Genomic DNA, 26,292 nt, shown 5'->3' with positions numbered 1-26,292 from the left:
TTCATAGCTCACACTGCCACCCAGCTTTGTGTCATCCGCAAACTTGCTTGTGTTGCTCCTAATGCCCTCTTCCAAATCATTAATATATATGGTAAACAGTTGCGGCCCCAACACCGAGCCTTGCGGCACTCCATTCGCCACTCCACTTGCTCCTACTCTTTGCTTCCAGTCTGCCAACCAATTTTCTATCCATGTCAACACCCTACCCCCAATACCATGTGCTCTAATTTTAGTCACCTTAAATTGTTTCCCCAACACAAACTGCCACAAATAATCGTGGTCCTACTTGACTGGTGCAGTTCCAAGCAGTGCTCGGACCCTAAAATGTTTACCCAAAAATATACTTTTCTCCTTCTGTGGGTTTTTCCATTGATATGAATGGAATTGCTGAACCAACATCTGATCTAAACTGATGGGTTAACTGAACAAATTTTCCAATGTTGATTGATGTTGCATTCTTGTGGCAGTGGTTCATGTAGACACTTAAAATGGTAGGGAGGGCTGTGCCTGTGACGGACGGGGCTGAGTCCACCATTCTCTGCAGCCTCTCATGCCCCTGTGTGTTGCAATTGCCATATCAAGCCATGATTCAACTAGTCATGATACATCCTACAATTACATGTCAAATCCTTTTAAACTTCAAAGAAATTTGAAGTGCTGGCATCTCCTTTGTGATTACACCTATGTGCCAGGCACAGGACAGGTCATTCGAGATGTTAAGTCCCAGGAATTTGAAGCTGTTACCTCTGTCCATCGCCAACCCATCAATGAAAATCTTAAGAGAAATGTACAACATTCTTGGGATAGGTGCAGAATCGATGCTTACTCAGAGTAGGGTCACAGTCTCAAAATAAGAGGTGAGCCACTCAGAACAGATGGTGACTTGAACCTGCTCAGGAATGTTAGTTGAATATATCAAAGACTTGAAATCATTGAATTCACTCCTGGACTAAAGCCACCGTAACTTTCCATTGTGCCAAATTATGAATTTCTGTAAACTTTTCATAAGTAATTTATTGATTGATAAGGAAGTAAAATATTTAATCACATACGCAGAACACCCCAGGCAGTGCAATTACAAGCTCATTAAACAAATTGGCAATCTTGATAGCAATGTGCTTTCAAAGTTTACACACTATTTATACTGCATAAAGCATTCGATCTTTCCCTGGAGTTTATCAGCGAAGACAAAAACAGCTTGAATATTTAAATTGAAACTTTACAAGTATGTATGATCTTATATCTGAATTGTTTTTTACCACAATTCCCCAGCCTCATTTTAATGAGATTAATTTCAATGCATTTGTTATGTACAAGATAACAGATATGTAAAGTTATCATCACAATGAAATCATGGTACACTGACTTTCTTGTAATAGTTTGAGAAACAGAAATCACTCATGGAGTCAAAGAAAGCAATTGAGGAGTTATCATTCGTGCAACAAAATAACATGAAAAACATCCTTTCGAAAGTACGCTATCTGTCCGGTGATATGAGAGAATTTGGCAACTGGATCAAAGGTAAGTGAATATTGAAGATTTATTCTCAATGTGGCATCCCAACAATGCAAGAAAATATTTTAAAATAACAGGGGTGTGAAGAAGGCAGGTGAATTACCTGAGATAAATGTAAATCAAATGAATATATCTACATTTATGTATTATAGAGATAAGATAAAACTTTGTCAATAAACATAGACAATACAGTTGAGATTATCTAGTTAGGTGCAATATTATAGAGAAACATAGTAAGGGAATATTGTGCAGATTGTGATAAGTTTTGACCTACTGAGATAACGTCAGGCCAAAGACATGAACACATATAAATAAAGTAAAATAAAAGTCTAATAAGTTCTGAACTTTGCTTGGGTACAGGAATACTTTACAGAATCCTTTATCAAGAGATGGAATGATTTTGATTTAGTCAAAAATAGGATTATTTTTCATCTTTATCTGTGAAATAATTCTATAGAGAGTACAATTTTTCTTGGTGTTTTCTTCTATCCATTTATCTTATCCTCCGTAATTTTTTTGTTAAAATACTTCTTATTTTTCCACTTCAACAATATCAATATATATTTATGCAGCATCATTAGCACAATGAGGTGTCCACGTTTACTTAAGAGCACAATAATACAAATACTAGCACTCCTTGCATTTAAATTTTTTTTATGTTACAGCATTGATAATGGCTCCATGATTCAGAATTATATGGATGCTACACTGGGCAGCATCTAAACACAGCTAATGTTTCATCTCAACACATTATTGCAGAATTCAGTTAAACCTAACTGCTGTTTATTACTTTTTACTATATTCAGGGTAAAATTTTGTAAGTGGCTAGCACTGGTTGAAACCACCTAAACGTGTATTCCACACCCACAATACTTAGATGCTGGAGTAACTCAGCGGGCCAGGCAGCATCTCTGGAAAGAAGGAATGGGTGACGTTTCAGGTCAAGACCCTTCTTCACCCGAAACGTTACCCATTCCTTCTCTCTGGAGATGCTGCCTATCCCGTTGAGTTACTCCAGCTTTTTCTGTCTATCTTTGGTTTATATCAGCATCTGCAGTTCCTTCCCACCCACAATACTTAGGTTCTGCAATTGACAACGTAACATAAGAATAGAAAATATAGAAGCAAAAATAACCCATCGAGGGGGGGTGGGGTGGGGGAGGGTTGTTTTTGGGGTGGGGGGGGAGGTCAAGTCAAGAGTGTTTTATTGTCAAATGAAATTCTTGCTTGCTTGGCTGTAGGGAAGAAGCTGTTCCTGAACCTGGATGTTACAGTTTTCAGGCTCCTGTACCTTCTTCCCGATGGCAGTGGTGAAATGAATGTGTGGCCAGGATGGTGTGGGTCTTTGATAATGTTGGCTGCCTTTTTGAGGCAGCGGGGGGAAGGGGCGGTGGGTGTGAATAACCTGTGGGGGAGGGGCGGGGTGTGTGAATATCCAGGGGGGAGGAGAGGTGGCGGGGGGTGTGAATAACCCGGAGGGGGGTGTTGGCTGCCTTTTTGAGGGGAGGGGGGGGGGGGGGGGATGTGAATAACCCGGGGGAGGGGGAGGGGGCTGGGGTGTGAATAACTCGGGGGAGGGGGCGGGGGTGTGAATAACCAGGGGGGAGGGCGGCGCGTGTGAATAACCCGGGGAGTGAGGGGGCTGGGGGTGTGGCACTCGGCAGCTTGAGGGTTCATTGTGATTGGCGCACTGAGAGTGGCATTGTGACATCATCATTGGAAGCTCCTGGAAAAAAGGCTGTGTGTGAGAAGCGGTTTTGGGCTTTTATTTTTAACTTTTATGGTGACTAACTGGTGAAATATAGGATGAAATCTTAAGTGAACCTGATTAAGACGTGGAGGGGGAAAATGGGTCAGAATATGTAAACATTTAAGCGCTAGCGTGTAGCGTTTTGAGGAAGATACAAAAAAAAAAACATACAAACATACAAAGATAAAACACACATACTAGCAATGTTACAAAATTTTGAGATATTAAAAATCAAGTCTGTAATTTATCCCATCAGATAAAGCATAAAAATAAGTTTAATTTGACACCTAATTCACTTTCATATCTCAAGTATTTAAAAAGTTATGGCCATTTTCATACTCGGAAATGAGCATCTTGTTCCCTATTGATTTTCTATGGACATAACAAAAAAGCTGTGATCGTGAACAGTCAAAAGCCCATAACTTTCTTAAAAATTAAGAGAACTGAATGAAATTTTCAGTTATCATAGATTGAAGCATTCTGAAACAAATATAAAATAATCTTACTTGGATGACCTGAAATTAAAGCATATAATTAGTTAGTTACCTAATTGTAGCTAATTTCAGACTTCAATTACTAGATCTAAACATCTATCCATTTCTTAATAAATGATTAACATTTTTAAATAGCCTAAATGTCCAAATAATATTCACAAATAATTCACAATAAAACATGATTTTTAAATCTCATTCACATTAATTTATAGGCCAAATGGAAGGAATTTAGTGTTCAATTGCTGTAAATAAATGCCCATTTAAATCAGCTTTCCAGTGGGTCCCCGTGGAACGCGCTGGTTTAGAACGTTCACATTGCGGTAGATTTGTGCCCCAAATGCCCAGAAAAATACTGCGGAATATAATGGGCCCAAAATGAGCTACTCGCAATATTAAACTTTGTATAAAGGGATCTTTAGAAGCCCTTTTTAATGTAAAAATAAGCTACATACCCTCTGTGGTTTGCTTTATGAGACCCTGCGGTTGCTGGCGGTCGCGGGTTTAGAGATTGATTTTTAAACTACTATAACTATTATACGAGGCCTTTAAAACTAATAATAGCTTTTGCGACGGGGCCTTCCAGCGATTTTTCGTTAATAATTAACTAGGCTGAACATCTTCGATTTGAACAGCCTAGAGAAAATCGCGTTTTAAGCCCGCCCCCTCTAAACGGCGCCAAAATCGCGCACAACCGCAGCGGAAGATTTTCAACGACGCTTCAGGTAGGCTTTGCAACATACCTACACATACAACACACAAGATGAGACTTTTATAGGTATAGAGATATTTCTCATCAGTTTTTACTGTGGTGAAGGAGTTGAGCCAAATGAGTTGTGATGCCTTGGAACGAATTACCAAAGAGGAGGTATTGCCACTCTTAAAGCACATTAAGGTGGATAAATCCCCAGGACCTGACCAAGTGTATCTTCGAACCATGTGGGAAGCAAGGGTAGAAATTGTGGAGGCCTTTTTAGAGCGATTTGTTTCATGTTTAACTACAGATGAAGTTCCAGAAGACTAATTTTGTATTGTTATTTAATAAGGGCAGCAAGGAGAGCCAGAGAACTACAGGCCAGTGAGCCTGACATCAGTGATGGGCAACTTAGTTTAGTTTGGAGAAATGGCATGGAAGCAGGCTCTTCGTCCATCAATTCCATGCCAACTATCGATCACTCATTCACACTAGTTCTATGTTATCCAAATTTCGCATCCACTCCCAACACACTAAGGGCAATTTTCAGAGGCCAATTAACCTACTAACCCACACATCTTTGGGATGTGGGAAGAAACCATAGCACCCAGAAGAATCCCACATGGTCACAGGAAACATGTGCAAACTTACTGAAGGGAATTCTGAAGGAGAGGATCTACCAGCATTTGGATAGACAATAACTAATTAGGATTAGTCAGGGGATCAAGGTAGAAGCGTTCACGTCGCGATCCCTGTCAAGTAATATCACCAAAATTACTTGCGAATTCTACCAAACACTTTGAAGCCAAGCCGAAAGACAAATGATGTCCAGAAGCCCAACAAATGGCGGTAGCCCATCAGCCCGGAACAGGAAGAGAGGCCAACACCCGCCCCCAAGGCCGGCTTTGACCATCATATCTCTAAATGTTGAAGGACTGTCTGCAACTAAAGAAGAACTTGGTGCCCAACTCTGCAGAGAGCATCAGTGTGATATTCTCTGCCTCCAAGAAACTCACCGCGGACCCAAACATCCCCGCCCTCGAGTGGAAGGCATGACCACCCTCATTGAAAGACCACATGAGAAACATGGAAGCGTCATGCTTGCAAAAAACGGGACAATCATCGAATCAACATCAAAGAGCGATGAAAACAACATTGAGGTCCTAACCGCTGAGCTCAGAGGAATTACCATCACCTCCGTCTACAAACCACCTCCCACACCTTTCCTGATGCCAGAAATACCATCATCTGGGAAACCAAGGATAGTGATTGGAGACTTCAACAGCCACAGCTCACAATGGGGTTACGCCGGAAACAACGCTGATGGAGATGCAGTGGAAGCATGGGCCGAAACCAACCAGCTCTACCTGATCGATGATGCCAAACAACCAAAGTCCTTTAATAGCGGGCGATGGAAAGCCGGCTACAACCCTGATATCGCGTTTGTCAGCCATAGCATCTCTGGATTGGGCAAGAAGCTGGTACTGAAGCCACTGCCAAAAACCCAACACCGCCCCATTGGCCTTACAGTCAATGCTGCAGTTACCCCAGCCACAGTTCCTTTCCAGAGAAGATTCAACTTTGGGAAGGCGAACTGGCCTGGTTTCCAAGAGGATCTTGAAGGGAAGATCGCCCACCTTCCAGCGGACCCCAAAAACTATCAAATCTTCACCAAGTTAGTGCACCAGGCAGCCCGGACGAACATCCCGAGACACTGCCGCACTCAATACATCCCCGGCCTTGACACTCCAAGCAGCGAACTATATGAGCAATACCATCAGCTCTACGAATCTGACCCCTTTGCTGAAAGCACCATGGAAGTAGGTGAGAGACTCATGACCTCCCTATCAGAATGCCGCCAGCGGAAATGGCAAACTCTACTGGAGACAACTGATATGGCAAAAAACAGCAAAAAGGCATGGAGCCTCATCCGAAAAATCAGCAATGACCCATCAACACCAACACATCAACAGTATACCACCACGGCCAACCAAGTTGCGTATCAGTTGCTGCTCAACGGGAAATCCACCACCAAACAACCAAGACCAAAGGCAGACCGACTTCAGCACTCCCAAAACACCGGACTGACTGAGCCGTTCTCCCTTGAAGAGCTCAATATCAGCATCAAAGCCCTCAAGACTGGCAAAGCCATCGGCCTGGACAATATTTTCACAGAGGAGATCAAGCAGTTTGGACCTCTGACACGGAAGTGGGTCCTTGAGCTGATGAACAACTGCATGCTGACAAGAAACATCCCAAAGATCTAGAGGAAAACCAAAATCATCGCTCTTCTAAAACCCGGTAAAGATCCAGCATATGCAAAGAGCTTCCGTCCAATCTCCCTGCTATGCCACCCGTACAAGCTGTTTGAGCGCCTGATCCTCAACAGGCTTGCCCCGGTCGCTGAACCAGCCATCATCCCTCAACAAGCTGGATTCCGACCTGGCAAATCCACAACAAGTCAACTTCTGAATCTCACACAGCACATTGAAGACGGGTTCCAGAAAGGACTGGTGACAGGAGCCGTCTTTGTTGATCTGTCTGCCGCGTATGACACTGTGAACCACCGCCTCCTCCTAAAAAAGATCTTGGAGAATACCAAAGACCTGGCACTCACGGACCTCATCGGAGCCCTCCTGAAAGATAGGCGCTTCTATGTTGTCCTTAACAACAAGCAAAGTCGCTGGCGACGACAACGGAATGGCTTGCCTCAAGGTAGTGTGCTGGCTCCACTACTATATAACATCTACACCAATGACCAGCCAATGGACCAGAACACTGAGCGATTCATCTACGCCGACGACCTCTGTGTAACATCCCAAGAGAGTACGTTTGAAGTTGTAGAAGCGAATCTCACCTCAGCCCTAGATGAGCTACACCTCTACTACGAGCGCAACCACCTACACGCAAACCCTGCGAAGACCCAAGCCTGCTCGTTCCATCTCAGGAACCGGGAAGCAAACAGACCCCTTAACATCACATGGTCTGGAACACCTCTTGAGCACTGCACCAACCCTGCCTACCTCGGTGTAACACTGGATCGCACTCGCTCCTATAAGGAACACGTCAAAAACACCAAATTGAACGTTAACTCCCGAAATAACATCCTCCGGAAGCTGACCAACTCCAAATGTGGAGCCACAGCACACACATTAAGATCTACTGCTCTGGCCCTGTGCTACTCCTCTGCGGAGTATGCGTGTCCTGTTTGGGAGAGATCATCCCATGCCAAGAAACTAGACCCAGCGTTGAATAACACCTGCCGCTCAGTCACTGGCTGCTTGAAGCCCACCAACATAAACAACCTGCACCTCCTCGCTGGCATTGCCCCTGCTGATGTGAGACGGGAAGTCGCCAGCCGAGTAGAGATGACCAAGGCCACCAGTGATGAACGCCGCCTCCTCTACGGACGTGTACCCCCGGCCCAACGGCTGAAGTCCAGGAGAAGCTTTCTCAGCCATGTCCAGCCCCTAATAGCATCACGGGAAGAAACCAGACTCCAACTATGGACAAAAAGGCTTGAGGACGACCCCCCTCCTACTGACATGGGTATCCCTCCTTCTGAAGCCCTCCCTCCGGGCTCAGAAGCACCATGGGTCCAGTGGAAGACACTCAACCGCCTGAGAACAGGAACAGGGTGATCAAAAGCTGCCATGGCCAGATGGGGCTATAAAACTGGCCAAACCACCTGTGAATGTGGAGAAGAGGACCATACAATGCAGCACTGCCTTGCCTGCCCCCTACTACCCAACCAGTGCAGCCCAAAGGATCTTGCAGTGTTCAATAAAAACGCAAAGGACTGTGTAAAGGAATGGGAAACTGTTATATAACCAACCAGCTTCAAAGACACGAAAAGAAGAAGAAGTATGGATATATACGTGGGAAATTGTGTCTCACAAATTTAATAGAGCTTTTTGAAGAGGGAACCAAGAGGATTGAAAAAGGCAGGGCATTGGATAAAGTCTATAAGAACTTCAGCAAAGCCTTTGACAAGGTCCCACATGATAGGCTCATCTGGAAAATTAGCATGCAATCTAGGAAGAGCTAATTAATTAGGTACGTCATTGATTTGATGGGAGAAAGCTCGGTGGAAAGTTGTTTTTCAAACTGGAGGCCTATGGGTTATAGTGTGCTGAAAGCATTTGAGTTGGTCCCTTAAATCCGTCATTTATTTAAACAATATGGCTGAGAACAGACAGAACATGGTTAATAAGTTAGGTACACAATATTGCTGGGGAAACTCAGCGGGTGCAGCAGCATCTATGGAGCGAAGGAAATAGGTGACGTTTCGGGCCGAAACCCTTAATAAGTTTACAGATGACACTAAAATAGAAGGTATCGTAGAAAGTGAAGAAGGTTATCAAAAATTACAGCCCAATCATGAAAAGCTGGGCAGGTGGGCTGAGGAGTGGCAAATTTCAGATAAAGTTGAAATGTTGCATTTTTGTTGGTCAACCCAAGGCAGGACTTTGTTGAACAGTAGTGGCCCAGGGATTGTTGTAGAACAGAGGGACTTTGGAGGGCAACTACATACCTCCCCAAAAAGTGATGTCACAGGTAGACTGGGTGAACAAGAAGGCACTTGGCCTGATAACCTTCATCAGTCAGGGCACTAAGTGCAGGAGTTGGGAAATTATGTTGCAGTTGTACGTCATTGGTGAGGCCACTCTTGGAGAATTGTACACAGTTTTAGTTACCCACCATTAAGCTGTAAAGAGTGCAAATAAGTTTTACAATAATTTTATCAGGGCTTGAGGGCCTGAGATAGGGAGAAGTTGGGCAGCCTTGGATTTTATTCCTTGGAATGTAGGAGACTGAGGGGTCACCTTATAGAGCTGTATAAAATGTTGAGGAGCATAAATAATGCACACTCTGTGGCGCAGTGATGCACATTAGAGTTGTACAGAGATGCTGAGTCCCTTGCCCAGAGTAGGTGATTCGAGGACGAGAGGACATAGGTTTAAGGTGAAAGGGAAAAGATTTAACAGGAAACCGAGGGGGTAACCTTTTCGCACAAAGGATGGTGGGTGTGTGAACAAACTGCCAGAGGAGGTAGTTGAGGCAGGGACTATCCCTAACGTTTAAGAAACAGTTAGATAGGTACATGGATAGGGCAGGTTTGGAGAGAAATGGACCAAACACAGGCAGGTGGGACCAGTGTAGCTGGGACATGTTGGCTGGTGTGGGCAGGTTGGGCCGAAGGGCCTGTTTCCACTCTGTATCACTCTAAGGCTCCATGACTCAATGAGAAAACGTGCCAACTGCTACATAGTCGAAGGAGGTTTTCACACTCTTCTAAACTCGCTAATTAGGTCGCCCAAGTGGGACAGCACCTTAAGATCTATGTTGTTTATAGGATGTGGTACTTTAATGCTTTCTAGTCAATCCTCGTGGTAGAAATAGAAAAATAAGTGAAACAATAACTGGTATTAATTGCATCCATCATGGATGTAAAACGGCATGCGTGCCCATCTCAATGTTGACAAATATTGTTTATATACATCCCTGGCAGCCAGCCGAATACAACAATTGGCCAACTAAAAATGCCAGAAATGGTCTCAACCCAACAATTCTTTCAAAAATTGAATGGTATACTTTTATTCTTCTCCAATAACCATATAACCATATAACAATTACAGCACAGAAACAGGCCATCTCGGCCCTTCTAGTCCGTGACGAACACTTATTCTCCCCTAGTCACTTAAAGTCACTCAGACCATAACCCTCCATTCCTTTCCCGTCCACATACCTATCCAATTTATTTTTAAATGATAAAATTGAACCTGCCTCCACCACTTCCACTGGAAGCTCATTCCACACAGCTACCACTCTCTGAGTATAGATGTTCCCCCTCATGTTACCCCTAAACTTCTGTCCCTTAATTCTCGATGAGGGACTACGTGAAGAACCCCGTCCAGCCACACGTGCGTCAATCTTCAAAGCAGCGGTGTGAAATCACAGATAATGGTGACTGAAGTATAATGGTAAGATGAGAGAAGACTAGAACTACCAGATGACCTTTATGAGGATTGGGAGCGGAGGGCACGTAGTCCCTCATCGTAACTCCTCATAAAATAGGTTGGGCCGAAGGGCCTGTTACCACTCTGTATCACTCTAAGGCTCCATGACTCAATGAGAAAACGTGCCAACTTCACACAGGCAGCATGTATGATCGAACCCGGGCCTCTGGCACCTCTGGCTCCTCCAGCTGCGCCACTAAGCCACCTAAAATTATTTGGGTTATTATGCAAATACCTGCTGTAATAAGGTTATTTTAGCATTGAAATAACATTTACACACTGCATGGCAGCATCTAAAATCTGTATTTATAGGGCTGTACTTGCTCACTATATTATTTAATAGTCATATACTTTTTTTCTCTGGCCCCATTTCAGAGCAGAACATTACCTTTCAATTTATCGACTGGGTCTTGCGTGGTTCCGCTCAGGTGATGTTTGTCAACAACCCTCTGAGTGGGCTTGTTATTTTAATTGGACTGTTTGTGCAGAATCCATGGCGGGCACTGAATGGCTTCCTGGGTACAGTGTTTGCCACTTTAGCAGCACTTTTGCTTAATCATGACAGGTAAATGTGCGACGGCAATAAATATTTGATGTTCAAATTGTTCTCGTGAAATATATCAAAATTATATTCTGCACATTTCTAGTTATAGTACCAATCTTATTTAAGATAAGATCTTGCCATTAATTGCTAAGAACCAAGTTTACAAGTCTGTAGATCCTTTCAATGATTCTCTAAGAAACCAGTAGAATTTCAGAGCACAAGGATAAGTGATTGTACATTCCTGACACATGGAGGCATAGAGGAGTTTGGGATGGAATTATAGATTTGGAAGAATACAATTTTACTTTTGGAAGATTAAAAAAAACAAGTTTATTTCATGTTCATTCAAACTAAATGTCATAAACTTGTTAGCAGTACTTTGAGTAAAAATTAAAATGCTGGAGGAACTCAACGGGTCAGGCAGCATCTGTGGAGGGAATGGTCAAATGACATTTCAGGCTGGGACCGTTCAGATTGATTATCAGTTCTTATTTTTCTATTGTGGCCAGTATGGCTGGCATTCAGGCAAGTCAGCATTCAACAACAGGCTACAGGCACAATTGTGATTGTGGGTTAGAGGTTGGGAGATCAAAGTTTTGACGGGAGATCAAAGTTTTGACGGGAGATCAAAGTTTTGACAGGAGATCAGAAGAAGAAAATATAATCTCAGGCAAATGTGCATTTCTTATCTGAGTTTTGGGTTAGGTGGAACCAATGGTACTGGCATAAATTGTGCCTGAATTACATTTTTTTCCTCCAACCTTCTTCTGAAGCGTATTTCCAAATGTAAAATTTGAGATGAAACACCAGTCAGACAATATTTTTAAAAGTTTTCTTTTATTTTTTCTTCAATGTAAGAATGGAAATTATTTGCTATCAATATGGTGGAATATTGATTTATTACAAAAATATCCTTTTACATCTTTGCATTAGTTCACCACCTGTTAATAACCCAATTAAATCATAAGAATTTTAATATTTTTAAATCCATACAAACAACTAACCAGTTCTAAAATGAAACTATTTCACTATTTTAAACTGCAGGTCTATGATTGCAGCCGGGCTTTCTGGCTATAATGGCATCTTGGTCGGTCTCTTATTGGCTGTGTTTTGTGACAAAGGAGATTGGTATTGGTGGTTGTTGCTGGCTGTGATCCTGATGTCAATGTTTTGGTAAGTGAATAATTGATCTGTTATATGAAGTTATACTATACTGTTTACAGCAGCTACAGATTTCCTCTCATATTTTGACAACAAAGAAATGTTTAAAATAATCTTGTGCTAATGCATGTTTAAGAAAGAACTGCAGATGCTGGAAAAATCGAAGGTAGACAAAAATGCTGGAGAAACTCAGCGGGTGAAGCAGCATCTATGGAGCGAAGGAATAGGTGACATTTCGGGTCGAGACCCTTCTTGAAAGGCTCTCGACCCGAAACGTCACCTATTCCTTTGCTCCATAGATGCTACCTCTCCCGCTGAGTTTCTCCAGCATTTTTGTCTACCTTTGTGCTAATGCATAATTAGACTTCAAAAGGAATCTCATCTGCTATACAATTTATCCTGGTTGAGGTTTAAATATAGGAACCACATTATGAAATTATGTCAGGATCAGTAATGGATTTCATTGGGTGATTCCGTGTATTTTATTTTCACGTAGACAAAGAAATGCCTTAAATCATGTTTTTGACCATTAATATCACCATCAGTGCGCTAATATCTTTCTTTAAAACTGGCATAAAATATTTGTTGAATTTTGGTGTGTTTAAAACATTATTTGGAAGAAGGAATAGAACACTCAGGCCAGGTATGGTTATACAGAAATAACGACTTTAAGCCTTGCCAAGAGGCAAAAAAAAAAAATTCATCTGTATTTTCTCCTTAGGGATATACCTATAAAAGGTCTTGTACAGAAAGGATATCATAAAGGAAAGGTTAATAAAATTTTGGGAAGGATGGAATGGGAAGGACTGTGTCACTTCTGTACAGGTGTTCAAAAGAGAGATTGCAATGAAACACCTACCGCCCAGCACAATTGGAACTTTAGGCACAAGAAACTGCAGTTGCTGGTTTACAAAAAAAGTGTTAGAATAACTCAGTGGGTCAGACAGCATTTCAAGAGAACATGGATAGACGACACTTTGATTGTAGTAGGGGGGTAGAAAGTAGGAAGAGAAGTGGGGAAGAAACAATGTCTGGCAAGTGAAAGGTGGAAGCAGGTGTAGGGGGAGGGGGGTGATTTGTAGATGGCTAAACAAAGGGCAGAGATGAAAATACAAAACGTGTGAGATAAGGAGATGGGGATAGAAGACAACTTTGATGGTTTGGAACATAGATTTCCCTGACTATTGGATATTACTCCCATGAACCCCATCAAACTTTAAATTTGTTATTTAAATGTGTTACACAGAGGTATAAAACGTTTTTCATGTGCCTTGGTAAGTTTAAAGGGAGCACAGGACCAGCACCCGATGAGCCAGGTACAGAACCATTGGGTTTCTTGAATTGTATATTTTAGGTACCCATTGTAGAGAATACTATCATCATCTAGCATACATTGGGACTGCGGAACATGCAGTTGCATGGGAATTGTTCAAAAAAACATGAATATACATCACACGGTATTTAATGCATGAACCCTTAAATAAGGACTATATGTACTTTTGCGACTTCACAGTACTGATAGTTAACTCCCAAATTGCCTGATCTCAGATATTATCTGAGGATTGTTTGCAATATTTCATTTTGCTTTTGGTCGAGATTTGACAGATATTGATTGCTCATTCTAAATGTATACGTGAGACTTGAAGCGCAATATAGATGCTGACATGGGCTTTTCTGATTAGGCTTGTGTAGTATTACTTCTGGACACAAATAAAATCTCGGTCATATTAATTTCTACCTTATAGATAATAGATACATAGACAATAGGTGCAGGAGTAAGCCATTCGGCCCTTTGAGCCAGCACCACCATTCAATGTGAATATCATGGCTGATCATCCACAATCAGTACCTCGTTCCTGCCTTCTCCCTATATCCCTTGATTCCGCTAGCGCTAAGAACTCTTTTTGAACGCATCCAGTGAATCGGCCTCCACTGCCTTCTGAGGCAGAGAATTCCACAGATTCACAACTCTCTGGGTGAAAAACGTTTTTCCTCATCTCAGTTCTAAATGGCCTACCCCTTATTCTTAAACTGAGGCCTCTGGTTCTTGACTCCCCCAACATCGGGAACATGTTTCCTGCAGCTAGCTTGTCCAATCCCGTAATAATTTTATATGTTTTAATATGATCCCCTATTATCCTTCTAAATTCCAGTGCATTCAAGCCCAATCGTTCCATTCTTTCATCATGTGACAGTCCCACCATCCCAATAGATTTAAAATTTGCATGATAATTATTGTTCTTTTGTATTTGGAGGTCAGATTAATTTTTACCTCATAGATTTGAGGGTTAAACAATTATTATTGTTTATTTAATCTTTGCGTTGGTTATGGGCTTGCATGTAAAGTCAACAATAATTGTCCATTTCTAACTGCTCTTCCTTCCTTCTCCCCCCCCCCCCCCCCACCCCCATCAGTCTGAAGAAGGGTTTCGGCCCAAAACGTCGCCTATTTCCTTCGCTCCATAGGTGCTGCTGCACCCGCTGAGTTTCTCCAGCATTTTTGTGTACCTTCAGAAAGAGATGTGTTCCCTGGCACTTGTCACGCCTGTAATTTGGAATATCTTAGCCAAAAATATCTAATAATTGTGTGGAGTTATTTCCCACGAGTAAATTTAGATCACAAAGAAAAAAAATAGAAATTTTGTCAACACAATATTCTGATAAAAAACTGACAATACGAAAACCTCTGGGGCTTGTCCAAATATCCTGTAGGCATTTTCAATGACAAAGGTACTCGTCAGTAGCACAAGAGCAAATGTCTGTCACCTAATTCTTGTACTTGGTTTAAATAAATAAAAACAGATTCTCAGTTTGATTCAATAATACTTTGTAGATCGGTTGCGAATTAAAATTGTGGCCCATTCCATGAAAATAACACAAATAATTGTAATTCTTCGGGAGACCAAAAATGAGGTAGATGTGAGTTCAAGCATTGTAGGTGGATGAAGTGGCCTGGAAAGTGGCCTCCGGTGGCGACATGCTTTGTTAGCAGTCGCAAACTTTCTAGCTCCGCTGAAAAAATCGCGATTTTTCGCGTTAAAATCGGGTCTGGAGGTCGGGACCGTTTTTAAAAACTTACCGGAGTCTCATGTCGCGGTGCTGATGACGTCATCAGTAAGCGCCGTGAATTTAACGGAGGGAAAGGCATTTTAAATGAAAAGTACGTCTCCAGGTCAGAGCCCACAGAGGAAAGCTACAAAACACCTGCTGAAGACTCAGGAACATCAAGAAACTGCAAAACTGACCTCTGGAGTGGTCTCTGGAATGGCTACACGATCTAAGACTGAGATGACCACAAAAGAGAAAACCGAAATGGAGGAGTTAAAGAACTCGGTAAGAGATTTGAAAAATGATTTGAAAGCTGGAAACTTAAATTTGATGGAAAACATGCAATCTATTGATGCCGGTAATGAAAAAATACTTGCGGGCATTGGTGCTCTGCAAAAAAGAGTTGATGATGTGCAAGAAGAATTAACGGGGAAAATTAATAAGGTGGCAGAAGAGACTACAAAGATGTTTGAGGCTGTGCATGAAACTGTTTCTGCAAATGTAACTGCAGTGAAAGATATGAAAGCTGTTGTGGAAGAGATGGCTGGAGAGATGCAGACGATGAAGTTAGAAATAGACAGCCTCAAGAGCCAACTTACAAAGGTTTCTGATAAATATGTTGACCTAGAAGCTCGCTCAAGACGTCAAAATATACGAATACGTGGAGTAAAAGAGGGAGCTGAGGGGGACAATGCTCGTGAGTACACTGCCAACCTAATTAAACACGTGCTCAATCTACCTGAGGCACCTTTAATTGAAGAAGCACATCGACTACCAAGATTTAAACCAAGATCTCAAGGAGAACATGCCTACCCACGACAGATCATAATCAAACTTCGGGATATCTCAACAATGGAAGCGCTGATGAAAAAGATCAAATACGGAGAGAACATGATGTACAGAAATGATTCTATTAAACTCCTACGGGACTACCCTCACGAGATTGTGCTAAAGAGAAGAAAGTTCTCACAGACCAGAGAAGCTCTTTACGGTGTCAAGGGTGTCATATGTGGAGTGTATTATCCGGCCAGAATGCGCATTACTTTCATGGGAATCTCAAAAACATTCATTAACTCGGTAGAATCTCTTAAATACGCTCAAGAAATTGTGGCCAAGGCAGCAACAATTGAAGATTGATCACCAAGACGTCATGAACAAATTAATTTGCTTATTCCCCCAACAAGAATATCACAAGAAAAGTGAAATAAGTGAACAACACCAATCTTTAAAAATTACTACACGCAACAGATTTTCCACGAGACGTGTCTAGACATTATTATCTCGCCTTGAACATTGCGGAATCTAACTCAAGGACATTCTGTTCTCAAATGAGGAAAGACTGATAACATGGGAGTGAATCTGCTGAGCTGAGAGTGAAAAACATCACATGGCTTATATAGTTTTACAAAATATTGAGAATTAATAATAATTAATAATTAACAATACTAATATAGAAATAGCAACTGAAACTGATAAAAATGTGTTGCCTGCTTTATAACGCAGATAACCGTAATCACATATGTTCCGCAGCTCGAGTGGGGAGGGGAGGAGACTCGGGCACCTGGCATAATTCCAGGAGCCTGACTTCGGTTAACCCTTTCAGCGAACAACTCACTTTTAACAATACTAAAACCAATTACAAATAGTTAAGAGATAAAGAGTGAGGAATATATGTAACTGAATACATGATTAGATTTGATAAGTCGGAATGAAACATATATATATATATATATACTGCAACTGGGTGAAATAGAACTGAATTGGAAACGGTACCGACCCCCTAGGTTTTGGGTAATAAAGGCAGCGGGGCTAACCTTATAACATCTACGCCGGAAGCGATATAGATGCCGTACCCCACAGACGAGTGGGCCACTCACTACGGTGTCCGGAACTCAGACACCGTAAATTTATTTGATATACTTTTTTTTTTAATCACAATATGTCACATCTATGTGGTTTTCTTTCAAGGACAATCGCAGAGGGGAACTACCAAGGAAGTCTATAATATAAATGCTCCCAAAATAACCAGAGTCCTGAGGTATGAATGCACCATAATAAATAAGGTCATCAAAATAGGTAGAAATGTATGACGACAATCAAAAGAAAATGGGAGGAATCACACTATGTAGTTGGAATATAAGGGGTATTAATGAACCTATTAAAAGGGGCAAGATACTAGCTCAGTTGAAATCATACAACACGGATATTTCGTTTCTACAGGAAACGCATCTTAAACATCAAGATCAGACGAGACTGAGGGCGAACTGGATAGGCCAAACCTTTCACTCTTCATTTACTTCCAAATCTAGAGGTACTGCTATCATTATTCGTAAAGGAATTCCATTTAAATCAAAGAATATTATTTCAGATAAGGAAGGGAGATACCTTATAGTAGCAGGAGAGATCAATAATATGCCAATTACGTTGGTAAACATATATGCGCCCAATTTTGATAACCCTCAATTTTTAAATAAAATTTTGAATATAATTGCAGAATGTAATTATCAAAATGTTATAATTGGAGGAGACTTTAACTGTGTTTTAGACCCTTATCTAGATAAATCGATGCAAATACAAAAAGGTAATAGGAAATCTAAAACCAGTGAACTTTTACATACATATATGGAAAACACAAATATAGTAGATGTGTGGAGGATTGCAAACCCGACGGGAAGGGATTATTCGTTTTATTCAACGGTGCATAAAACATACTCACGGATAGACTATTTTCTTGTGGATACAAAATTAATTCCGCACACTATGAACCCTAAATACCACACTAATGCGATCTCAGACCACTCTCCGTTAACTTTTGTTTTAAAACTAGAAGGAATGTCTATGAATAAATCGTTCTGGAGGTTTAACTCGCAAATTTTAAAAGACCCACAAGGGAGTTTATATCTAAAAAAACAGATGGACCTATTTTTTGAGATAAATGATACACCAGATATATCCCCCACGCTATTATGGGAATCCTTCAAAGCATTTATTAGAGGAGTCATTATTTCATTTCAAGCTTATCAAAATAAAAAGAATAAGAATGAACAAAGACATTTAGAAGAACAAATAAAACAATTAGATACAGATAATGCTAAAGATCCAACTATGGATAAACATAATAAAATCCTACTATTGAAATTCAAGCTAAATAAATTACTGTCAGAGAAAGTTATAACATTATTTCAAATCACAAAACAAGAACACTTCGAATTCAGGGATAAACCCCACAAACTTTTAGCACGCCAACTGAAAAAACGGGAAAAAGAGAATGCAATATTAAAGATTAAATCAGATAGAGGGGAATTATTAACATTACCCAAGGATATCAATAAAAGATTTGCTCAATTTTACCAGAATCTATATACATCTAAAACGTTAATAGACAATAATAAAATTTCAGAATTTCTAGATAACTGTAACCTACCACAATTAGAACTGAGGGAACAAGAGGAACTGGGAGCACAAATTACTTCTAAGGAGATAGAAGACACAATAAAAACACTAAAGAATGGAAAAACACCAGGACCAGATGGATTCAGTAATGAATTTTATAAATCCTTTTATGACATAGTTACTCCTCGATTACAGAAAATGTATACATATGCTTTTAAAGAGCAAAGCTTACCTGAAACACTAGCAGAATCAACGATCATATTAATACTTAAAAAAGATAAAAATATAGAAGAACCAGGTTCATATAGAGCTATCGCTTTGTTAAATACGGATCAAAAAATAATAGCGAAAACACTAGCCAGTAGACTAAGCAGGTATGTTAGTAGACTAATAAATGAGGATCAAACAGGATTTATACCTAAGAGACATTCACTCAATAACTTGAGACGTTTGCTTAACATAATGCACTCACATAAATCTCACGACCAAGAGTTAGCTATCATCTCACTGGACGCAGAAAAAGCGTTTGATCAAGTAGAATGGGATTATATGATTAAAGTATTGCAAAAATTCCAATTGGGAGAGAACTTCATTGCATGGATAAAACTATTATATAACAAACCTACGGCTAGAATACTAACTAATAATATATTATCCTCGAAATTTGAACTATCAAGGGGCAACAGACAAGGTTGTTCATTATCTCCGCTGTTATTTGCTTTGGTAATTGAACCCCTTGCTGAAAAAATAAGAACACACCTGGATATTCACGGTTATAATACAAAATATTCAAATAACAAAATATCCCTATATGCCGATGATGTACTACTGTACATCACAAAACCACAAATTAGTATACCGAATATATTAAATTTAATTGAGGACTTTGGATCCTTTTCAGGATATAGAATAAATTGGAACAAAAGTGAAATTATGTCGATAAAACCAAAAGACTCAACACACCTCAGGAAATTCCCCTTTAAAATAGCTACAGAAAAATTCAAATATTTGGGAATTGAAATTACTAGAAATTACCAGGATATGTTTAAAGCCAATTATAATCCCTTACTTAAGAAATTAAATAATTTGATTAAATTCTGGAAAACACTTCCGATGTCCTTAATAGGCAGAATAAACGCTATAAAAATGATTTTCTTACCACAAATTCTATACCTATTTCAATCAATACCTATATATCTCCCAAAAAAGTTTTTCAAAAAATTGGACTCAGACATTACAAATTTCATATGGGATTATAAACCCCATAGAATACAAAGAACACACCTTAATAAACGAAAAGAGTGGGGGGGTCTAGCGCTCCCTAACTTTATGTATTATAATTGGGCAGTAAATATTAAAAATATGATTCACCTGCTGGACAATTCTGCCCAGCAGGCGGACTGGATTGTAATGGAAAAAGGGGACTGCTCCCCGAGTAATATAGGAGCGATTATCCTCTCACCAATAAATCTGAATAATAAAAATTATAATAAAAACCCAATTATACATAGCACAATTAGAACATGGAAACAAATAAAACAGAATCTAAAATTAAGAAACCTATCTCTCTCAATACCAATAGTCAATAACCCATCGTTTAAACCATCAATCATAGACAAATCATTTATACAATGGGAAAGAATGGGAATCAAAGCGCTCGAAGATCTGTATGAAGTGGGAAAATTACTATCATTTCAACAACTACAACTGAAATATAATTTGAAAAATAACCAATATTTTAAATATCTTCAAATTTGTGATTATCTGAAAAAATACACAAAAGACTATCATAATATGCCTTCCGACTTACTGGATGAAGCAATGAAGACAAAGGCGGAATCAGCTAATTTAATATCGTACTTATATAATATCATTTTAAACATAGAAATACCCACAACAGATGGAATTAGAAGAGACTGGGAACAAGAATTAGCTATAAAAATTTCAAAAGAGAGCTGGGATAATCATTTACTACAGGTGCATAAATGCTCGATCAATGTACGACATACGCTTATCCAATTCAAATCATTACATAGATTATATTATTCAAAAACTAAATTAAATAAAATCTTTCCTAATGTTTCACCAATCTGTGATAAATGTCTGTGTCAAGAAGCTACCATAGCGCATTCTTTTGTTTTTTGTACAAAAATCCAAAAATTCTGGCATGGAATATTTGATATTTTTTCAAAATTAATTAAAATAAAACTGGTACCAAAACCAGAATGGATCATTTTTGGGATATCGGAAGGTATCCCTGAATTAAACGTGTATCAGAAGAATTTACTCAATTACGGGCTAATAATGGGAAAAAAGCTCATACTTAAATTCTGGAAAAATGCGCCCACACCAACAATAAAAATGTGGACATCAAATATGTTTGAAACATTACATCTGGAAGAGATGAGATTCCTTTTAGCAGGTAAAGCAAACCAATTCCAAAAGACGTGGTCTACGTTTATGGACCTATTACAAGCATGAGGTGCAATAGTAATTTTAAAAATAAATAAATAAATAAATGGTATCAGGACCTGGCAATGGGAGGTAAAACAACAAAAACAGACTTGGTTGGTAGTCTTTCTGCGGAGTTTAATGTTATAATAGAGCGATTGTCCTTACTTTCTTTTTCTTTCTTTTCTAGGGTCTACTTTCTTACTTTACTTCCTTCTCTAACTTCTTTTCTAAGGGGCTTTCTTTTCCCAACACTCTCTTGCACTTCACGACTCTTGCGCACCTTCTTTACTTTCCTTACTTCTATCTTTTTCTTAAAGCTTAAAAAAAAAATGAAGCGGTACAAAAAAAATTATTAAGATATATGTGTTGTGTGTTATTGTAATTTACCGTACTGCTAATAAAAAATAAAATTTAAAAAAAAAAAAAAAAAAAAGAAGTGGCCTGGAAAGGTCTTGAGCTTTTACTGACAGCCTGGATGAAGTAACATGGAACCAGAGAATGAAATACCTGCTGACTAAAAGCAGTGGAACATAAAATGAATTGAGATACAATCAAATAGCAAATTAAAAGGAAATAACATAATCATTCAACCTTTGTAAATGAGCTAACCACAAAAATAACAGAAGTCATTAACTGAATGATGGTTAAATCATTTATGGAGATTGGGGTTATTTTATGGATCTAAAGCCAACATATTCAAATAGCAGAAAGACAGTGTGATATATGGTATCAATCAGGGTTTTGAGACCAGACATTGGCCAGACATTGAGATCTAGATTAGATTAGATAGCCTTTAGTGTCATTCAGACCGAAGTCTGAACGAAATTGCAGCAGTCAAACATACAATACAATACAATACAATAAAAAACAACAATAAACACATATTAACATCCACCACAGTGAGTCCACATAGCATCTCCTCACTGTGATGGAGGCTAAAGTCTTAGGGCTGCAGTCTCTTCCCTCCTCTTCTCCCTCTGCGCAGAAGCGATACCCCACCGGGCGATGTTAAAAACTGTCCCGCGGCTCAATCACCGCGCCCCGGGGTGGTCGAAGCTGCCGCCCACCAGTCCTGCTGATGCAGCCGCTGGCCCGCGGCCGAACCCCGGACTCAGGCCACCACCGCCAGAACACCGTCCCAGCCACCGGAGCACCATTCCAGCCCCGAGCCGGATCGCCCCCACGTGAGTACTGTTACCGTCTCAGCCCCGCGCCAGGCCGCCCCGACATGGGCGCCGTACCTCCCTCGGGCTGGGCCGCCCCGACATGGGCGCCGTACCTCCCTCGGGCTGGGCCGCCCCGACATGGGCGCCGTACCTCCCTCGGGCAGGGCCGCCCCGACATGGGCGCTGTACCTCCATCGGGCTGGGCCGCCCCGACATGGGCGCCGTACCTCCCTCGGGCTGGGCCGCCCCGACATGGGTGCCGTACCTCACTCGGGCTGTGCTGCCCCGACATGGGCGCCGCTCCTCCCTCGGGCTGGGCCACCCCGACATGGGCGCCGTACCTCACTCGGGCTGTGCTGCACCGACATGGGCGCCGCTCCTCCCTCGGGCTGGGAACGCCGTACCTCCCCGAGCTCGGCCACTCCGACGGAAGCACCGTTCCTTCCTCGGGCCAGGCCGCCCTCCCGGGAGCGTCACAGCCCCTCACGGAAGCACTGTTCCAGCCCCGAGCCGGGCCGCCCTCACGGGAGCGAGCTCAGGGCGAGTCCTGGCGGGCTCTGCCTCCTGAGCCTCGAGGTCGCCAGCTCCGCCATTAGGCCTCAGCGCAGACGGAGGCAGAGAAGGGGAATACGACAAAAAAGTCGCATTCCCCCGCAGGGAGAGACAGCAAGCCCCGTTTCAACCCCCCCCCCCCCCAAACACAAACTAAAAACCAAAACTAGACTAACCAAAATGAAATAAACAACACAAAACAAACAGGACTGCCGGTGAGCCGCTGCAGCCAGAGCCGCGCCGCCACTTGAAGCACCAGACATTGAGATCTATTTGAAGTATTTCAGAGCAAGTTTATTTTGTGTTTCATTTTTCAAGCGAACAATGAAAGCATAGGAAAAAATGTTGTATCAGAAAAGGACAATTTTAAAAGTGAAATGTTAAATACGATACAATACAATATGATATAACTTTATTTATCCCAGGAGGGAAATTGATCAGCCTACCCCACGATAGAAGGGGGAGGAGTTGTACAGTTTTATAGCCACAGGGAAGAAGGATCTTTTGTGGCGTTCTGTACTGCATCTTGGTTGTACTCACTGGTAAACTGCATATCCATACCATTGATGCAGACAGGGGACAGGTGTGTTCCTCTCCTCCTGAAGTCCACCACAAACTCCTTAGTGTTGAGCTGCAGGTGATTCAGCCCACACCACTCAACAAACTCTCTGTATTCAACTTCCCGTCACTGATGCAGCCCACAATTGCAGAGACATCTGAAAATTTCTGCAGGTGGCAGGAGTCTGAGTTATATCTGAAGTCCAAGGTATAGATGGTGAACATGAAGGGAGAGAGGACCATCCCCTGTGGGGCCCCCGTGTTGCATAACAAATGGTATGATATGACCTGAATAACAGTCAGCAATTCCTAGAGCTGCAGTATCCTAGTTGCCAACTTCAACATCTGTAATCCTATGTTAATACAACCTATTGAAGAAACCAAACAGAGTTTAAATTCACCTCAAGATTTTGCAGATTCTTTGGTACCTGTTTAGCAACTTAGAAACATAATGAGAACCAAATCTATGAAAACCAAGGGGCATGAACAGTTTGGTTAAACTTGAAAAGGAGAGAATAAGCTGGAAAAAAACTGTGAACATTTGTAAGTTCAAGTGACACTGTCAACTCTTCAGCTAGAAAACAAAATTATTATAACAAGGGAGAAGAACAATATAACAATTCGAAAGAAGAAATTACAGCATTACGGAGAGAGTTAATTCTCAGTGGTGAACAGATTACAAGGCAAATAACAGAACTGTGAAAGAATACTTACTACTTCCAGATCTAATGGGAAAATCAGTGGCCAAGTCTCTTGGAAATCAGCTCAAGAATAACCAATGTCATTTGGGTCATTGAGAATTATGGTAAAGGTATTTTTTTTCATTTCAGACATGACTGAATAGAAGGGCAAGTGTGTGCAGCATTTAGCGACTAAAGGGGCTGTCCCACTTGGGCGACCTAATCCGCGAGTTCTGGCGAGTTTGCCCTCGACTCATACTTGTACACGAGGTCGTAGGAGGTCTTCGTAACTCTCCTTCATGCTCGAGAGTGGTCTCCGCGTACTCGAGGCCTCAGCTAGGTCGCGGCGTTTTTTTCAATATGTTAAAAAATTCCCGCGAATAATAAAAGATCGCCATGGGAAAAATTGATACTTTTTTACTCGTAGGTTTAGTCGTAGTAGGTTGTAGTAGGTCGTAGTAGGTCGGCCTGTTAGTCGTAGGTAATCGAGGGTAGTCGAAGGTAGTCGTAGATAGAAACATAGAAACATAGAAAATAGGTGCAGGAGTAGGCCATTCGGCCCTTCGAGCCTGCACCGCCATTCAATATGATCATGGCTGATCATCCAACTTAGTATCCTGTACCTGCCTTCTCTCCATACCCCCTGATCCCTTTAGCCACAAGGGCCACATCTAACTCCCTTTTTAATATAGCCAATGAACCGGCCTCAACTTAATTCTGTGGCAGAGAATTCCAGAGATTCACCACTCTCTGTGTAAAAAATGTTTTTCTCATCTCAGCCCTAAAAGATTTCCCCTTTATCCTTAAACTGTGACCCCTTGTTCTGGAGTCTTCTGGATAGTCTTCATCATAGTCGAAGGGAGGTCGAAGGAGATCGAAGGAGGTCGTCTTCACTCTCCACTATTCAATGTCCAATTTTCCCGAAGTTAGTCGCAGCTCGTCGTAGCTAGTCGAAGCTGGTCTTCAACATAGTCGAATGAGGTCAAAGGAGGTCTTCTACATAGTCAAAGGAGGTTTTCAAACTCTTCTAAACTCACCAATTAGGTGCCCAAGTGGGACAGCACCTTACGATCTACGTTGTTTATAGGATTTGGTACTTTAATGCTTTTTAGTCAGTCCTTGTGGTAGAAATAGAAAAAAAGTGAAACAATAACTGGTATTAATTGCATCCATCATGGATGTAAAACGGCATGCGTGCCCATCTCAATGTTGACAAATATTGTTTATATACATCCCTGGCAGCCAGCCGAATACAACAATTGACCAACTAAAAATGCCAGAAATGGTCTCAACCCCTCAACAATTCTTTCAAAAATTGAATGGTATACTTTTATTCTTATCCAATAACTCTTGTTCTTAAAATTCGCAAGAAAACTTTTAAAGCTCCGTCCTTAATCCTTCATTGTGTCTTAACATCTTTGGTCTCTGTGTCTCACTTACACTTAAATGGCATGGCCACACTTGTACTGTAGAAAAGATTGTCCTTTGATAATCTATCACAAGGGTTCCCAACCTTTTTCATCCCGTTTACCCCAGGCAACTTTAATAGCAAATAACAATGTTATTTCACTTATTTATGAACAACTAATGATGAACAGATACTGGTATACCAGAACCAAACACAGTCAGTCAATGAGAACAAATATGTACAAATCCAGTTTGGAACCCTTGATCTATCATCTTCTATTCTTAATTTATTTTCTTCTTCCTGCCACAAATTTTCTTTTCTCTCCTCCATGAATCAGAACATTCTTTCTTACACTTCCTAAGCAAAATACATGCTCTTCCACCTTCTTGTATGATCAGTTGAGGATAATGGGAATGAAAATCAGCTAATTATGGTAGCCAATTTAAATGCCTGCCCTGTTTAAGTGGCAGGTCTACATTGACAGTTCACACTAGCTCAAAACGATGGTCGGTAAAGAGACCTGAACTGGTATTATCACAGATTGAATGTAATTTATATCCCACAGGCTTCCATAATAACATAATAACACTTGTCTCCTTTTAATATAAGCAGGGAAATGTTTAGATAAAATGAACAAGAACAGTTTTCAATAGTGTAACATGTTTCCATGATAGGCATAACAGGGATGTAGGAGATACACTGGTCAGCTTCAAAGTTAAGGCTATGAACACTGAATGCCACAAGACCAAAAAAGTAGTGCAAGTGATAATGAAGGTCATATTTATTTAAATGTTAATAGCATAAATTCTTTCCGTGAAACCAGATGGGGCATGTGGTAAGCTAATTTATTAAGCTTAA

General features: G+C 40.9%; 1 protein-coding gene across 1 annotated transcript in view; it reads left to right on the top strand.

Moving 5' to 3' along the window:
• The first annotated feature begins 1,400 nt into the window (after nucleotides 1-1,400).
• The window catches only part of LOC116979600 (urea transporter 2-like), a 117,299-nt gene continuing 92,407 nt past the window's right edge, over nucleotides 1,401-26,292 (top strand). Inside the window, exons 1-3 of the mRNA XM_033031192.1 lie at nucleotides 1,401-1,521; nucleotides 10,846-11,035; nucleotides 12,059-12,187. Coding sequence (XP_032887083.1) covers nucleotides 1,401-1,521; nucleotides 10,846-11,035; nucleotides 12,059-12,187 — 440 coding nt within the window. The remainder of the gene's footprint in view (nucleotides 1,522-10,845; nucleotides 11,036-12,058; nucleotides 12,188-26,292) is intronic.

The sequence above is a fragment of the Amblyraja radiata genome, chromosome 1 (genome assembly GCF_010909765.2).
Source record: "Amblyraja radiata isolate CabotCenter1 chromosome 1, sAmbRad1.1.pri, whole genome shotgun sequence".
Classification (NCBI taxonomy): Eukaryota; Metazoa; Chordata; class Chondrichthyes; order Rajiformes; family Rajidae; genus Amblyraja; species Amblyraja radiata.
This window is presented reverse-complemented; position numbering and strand designations above follow the sequence as displayed.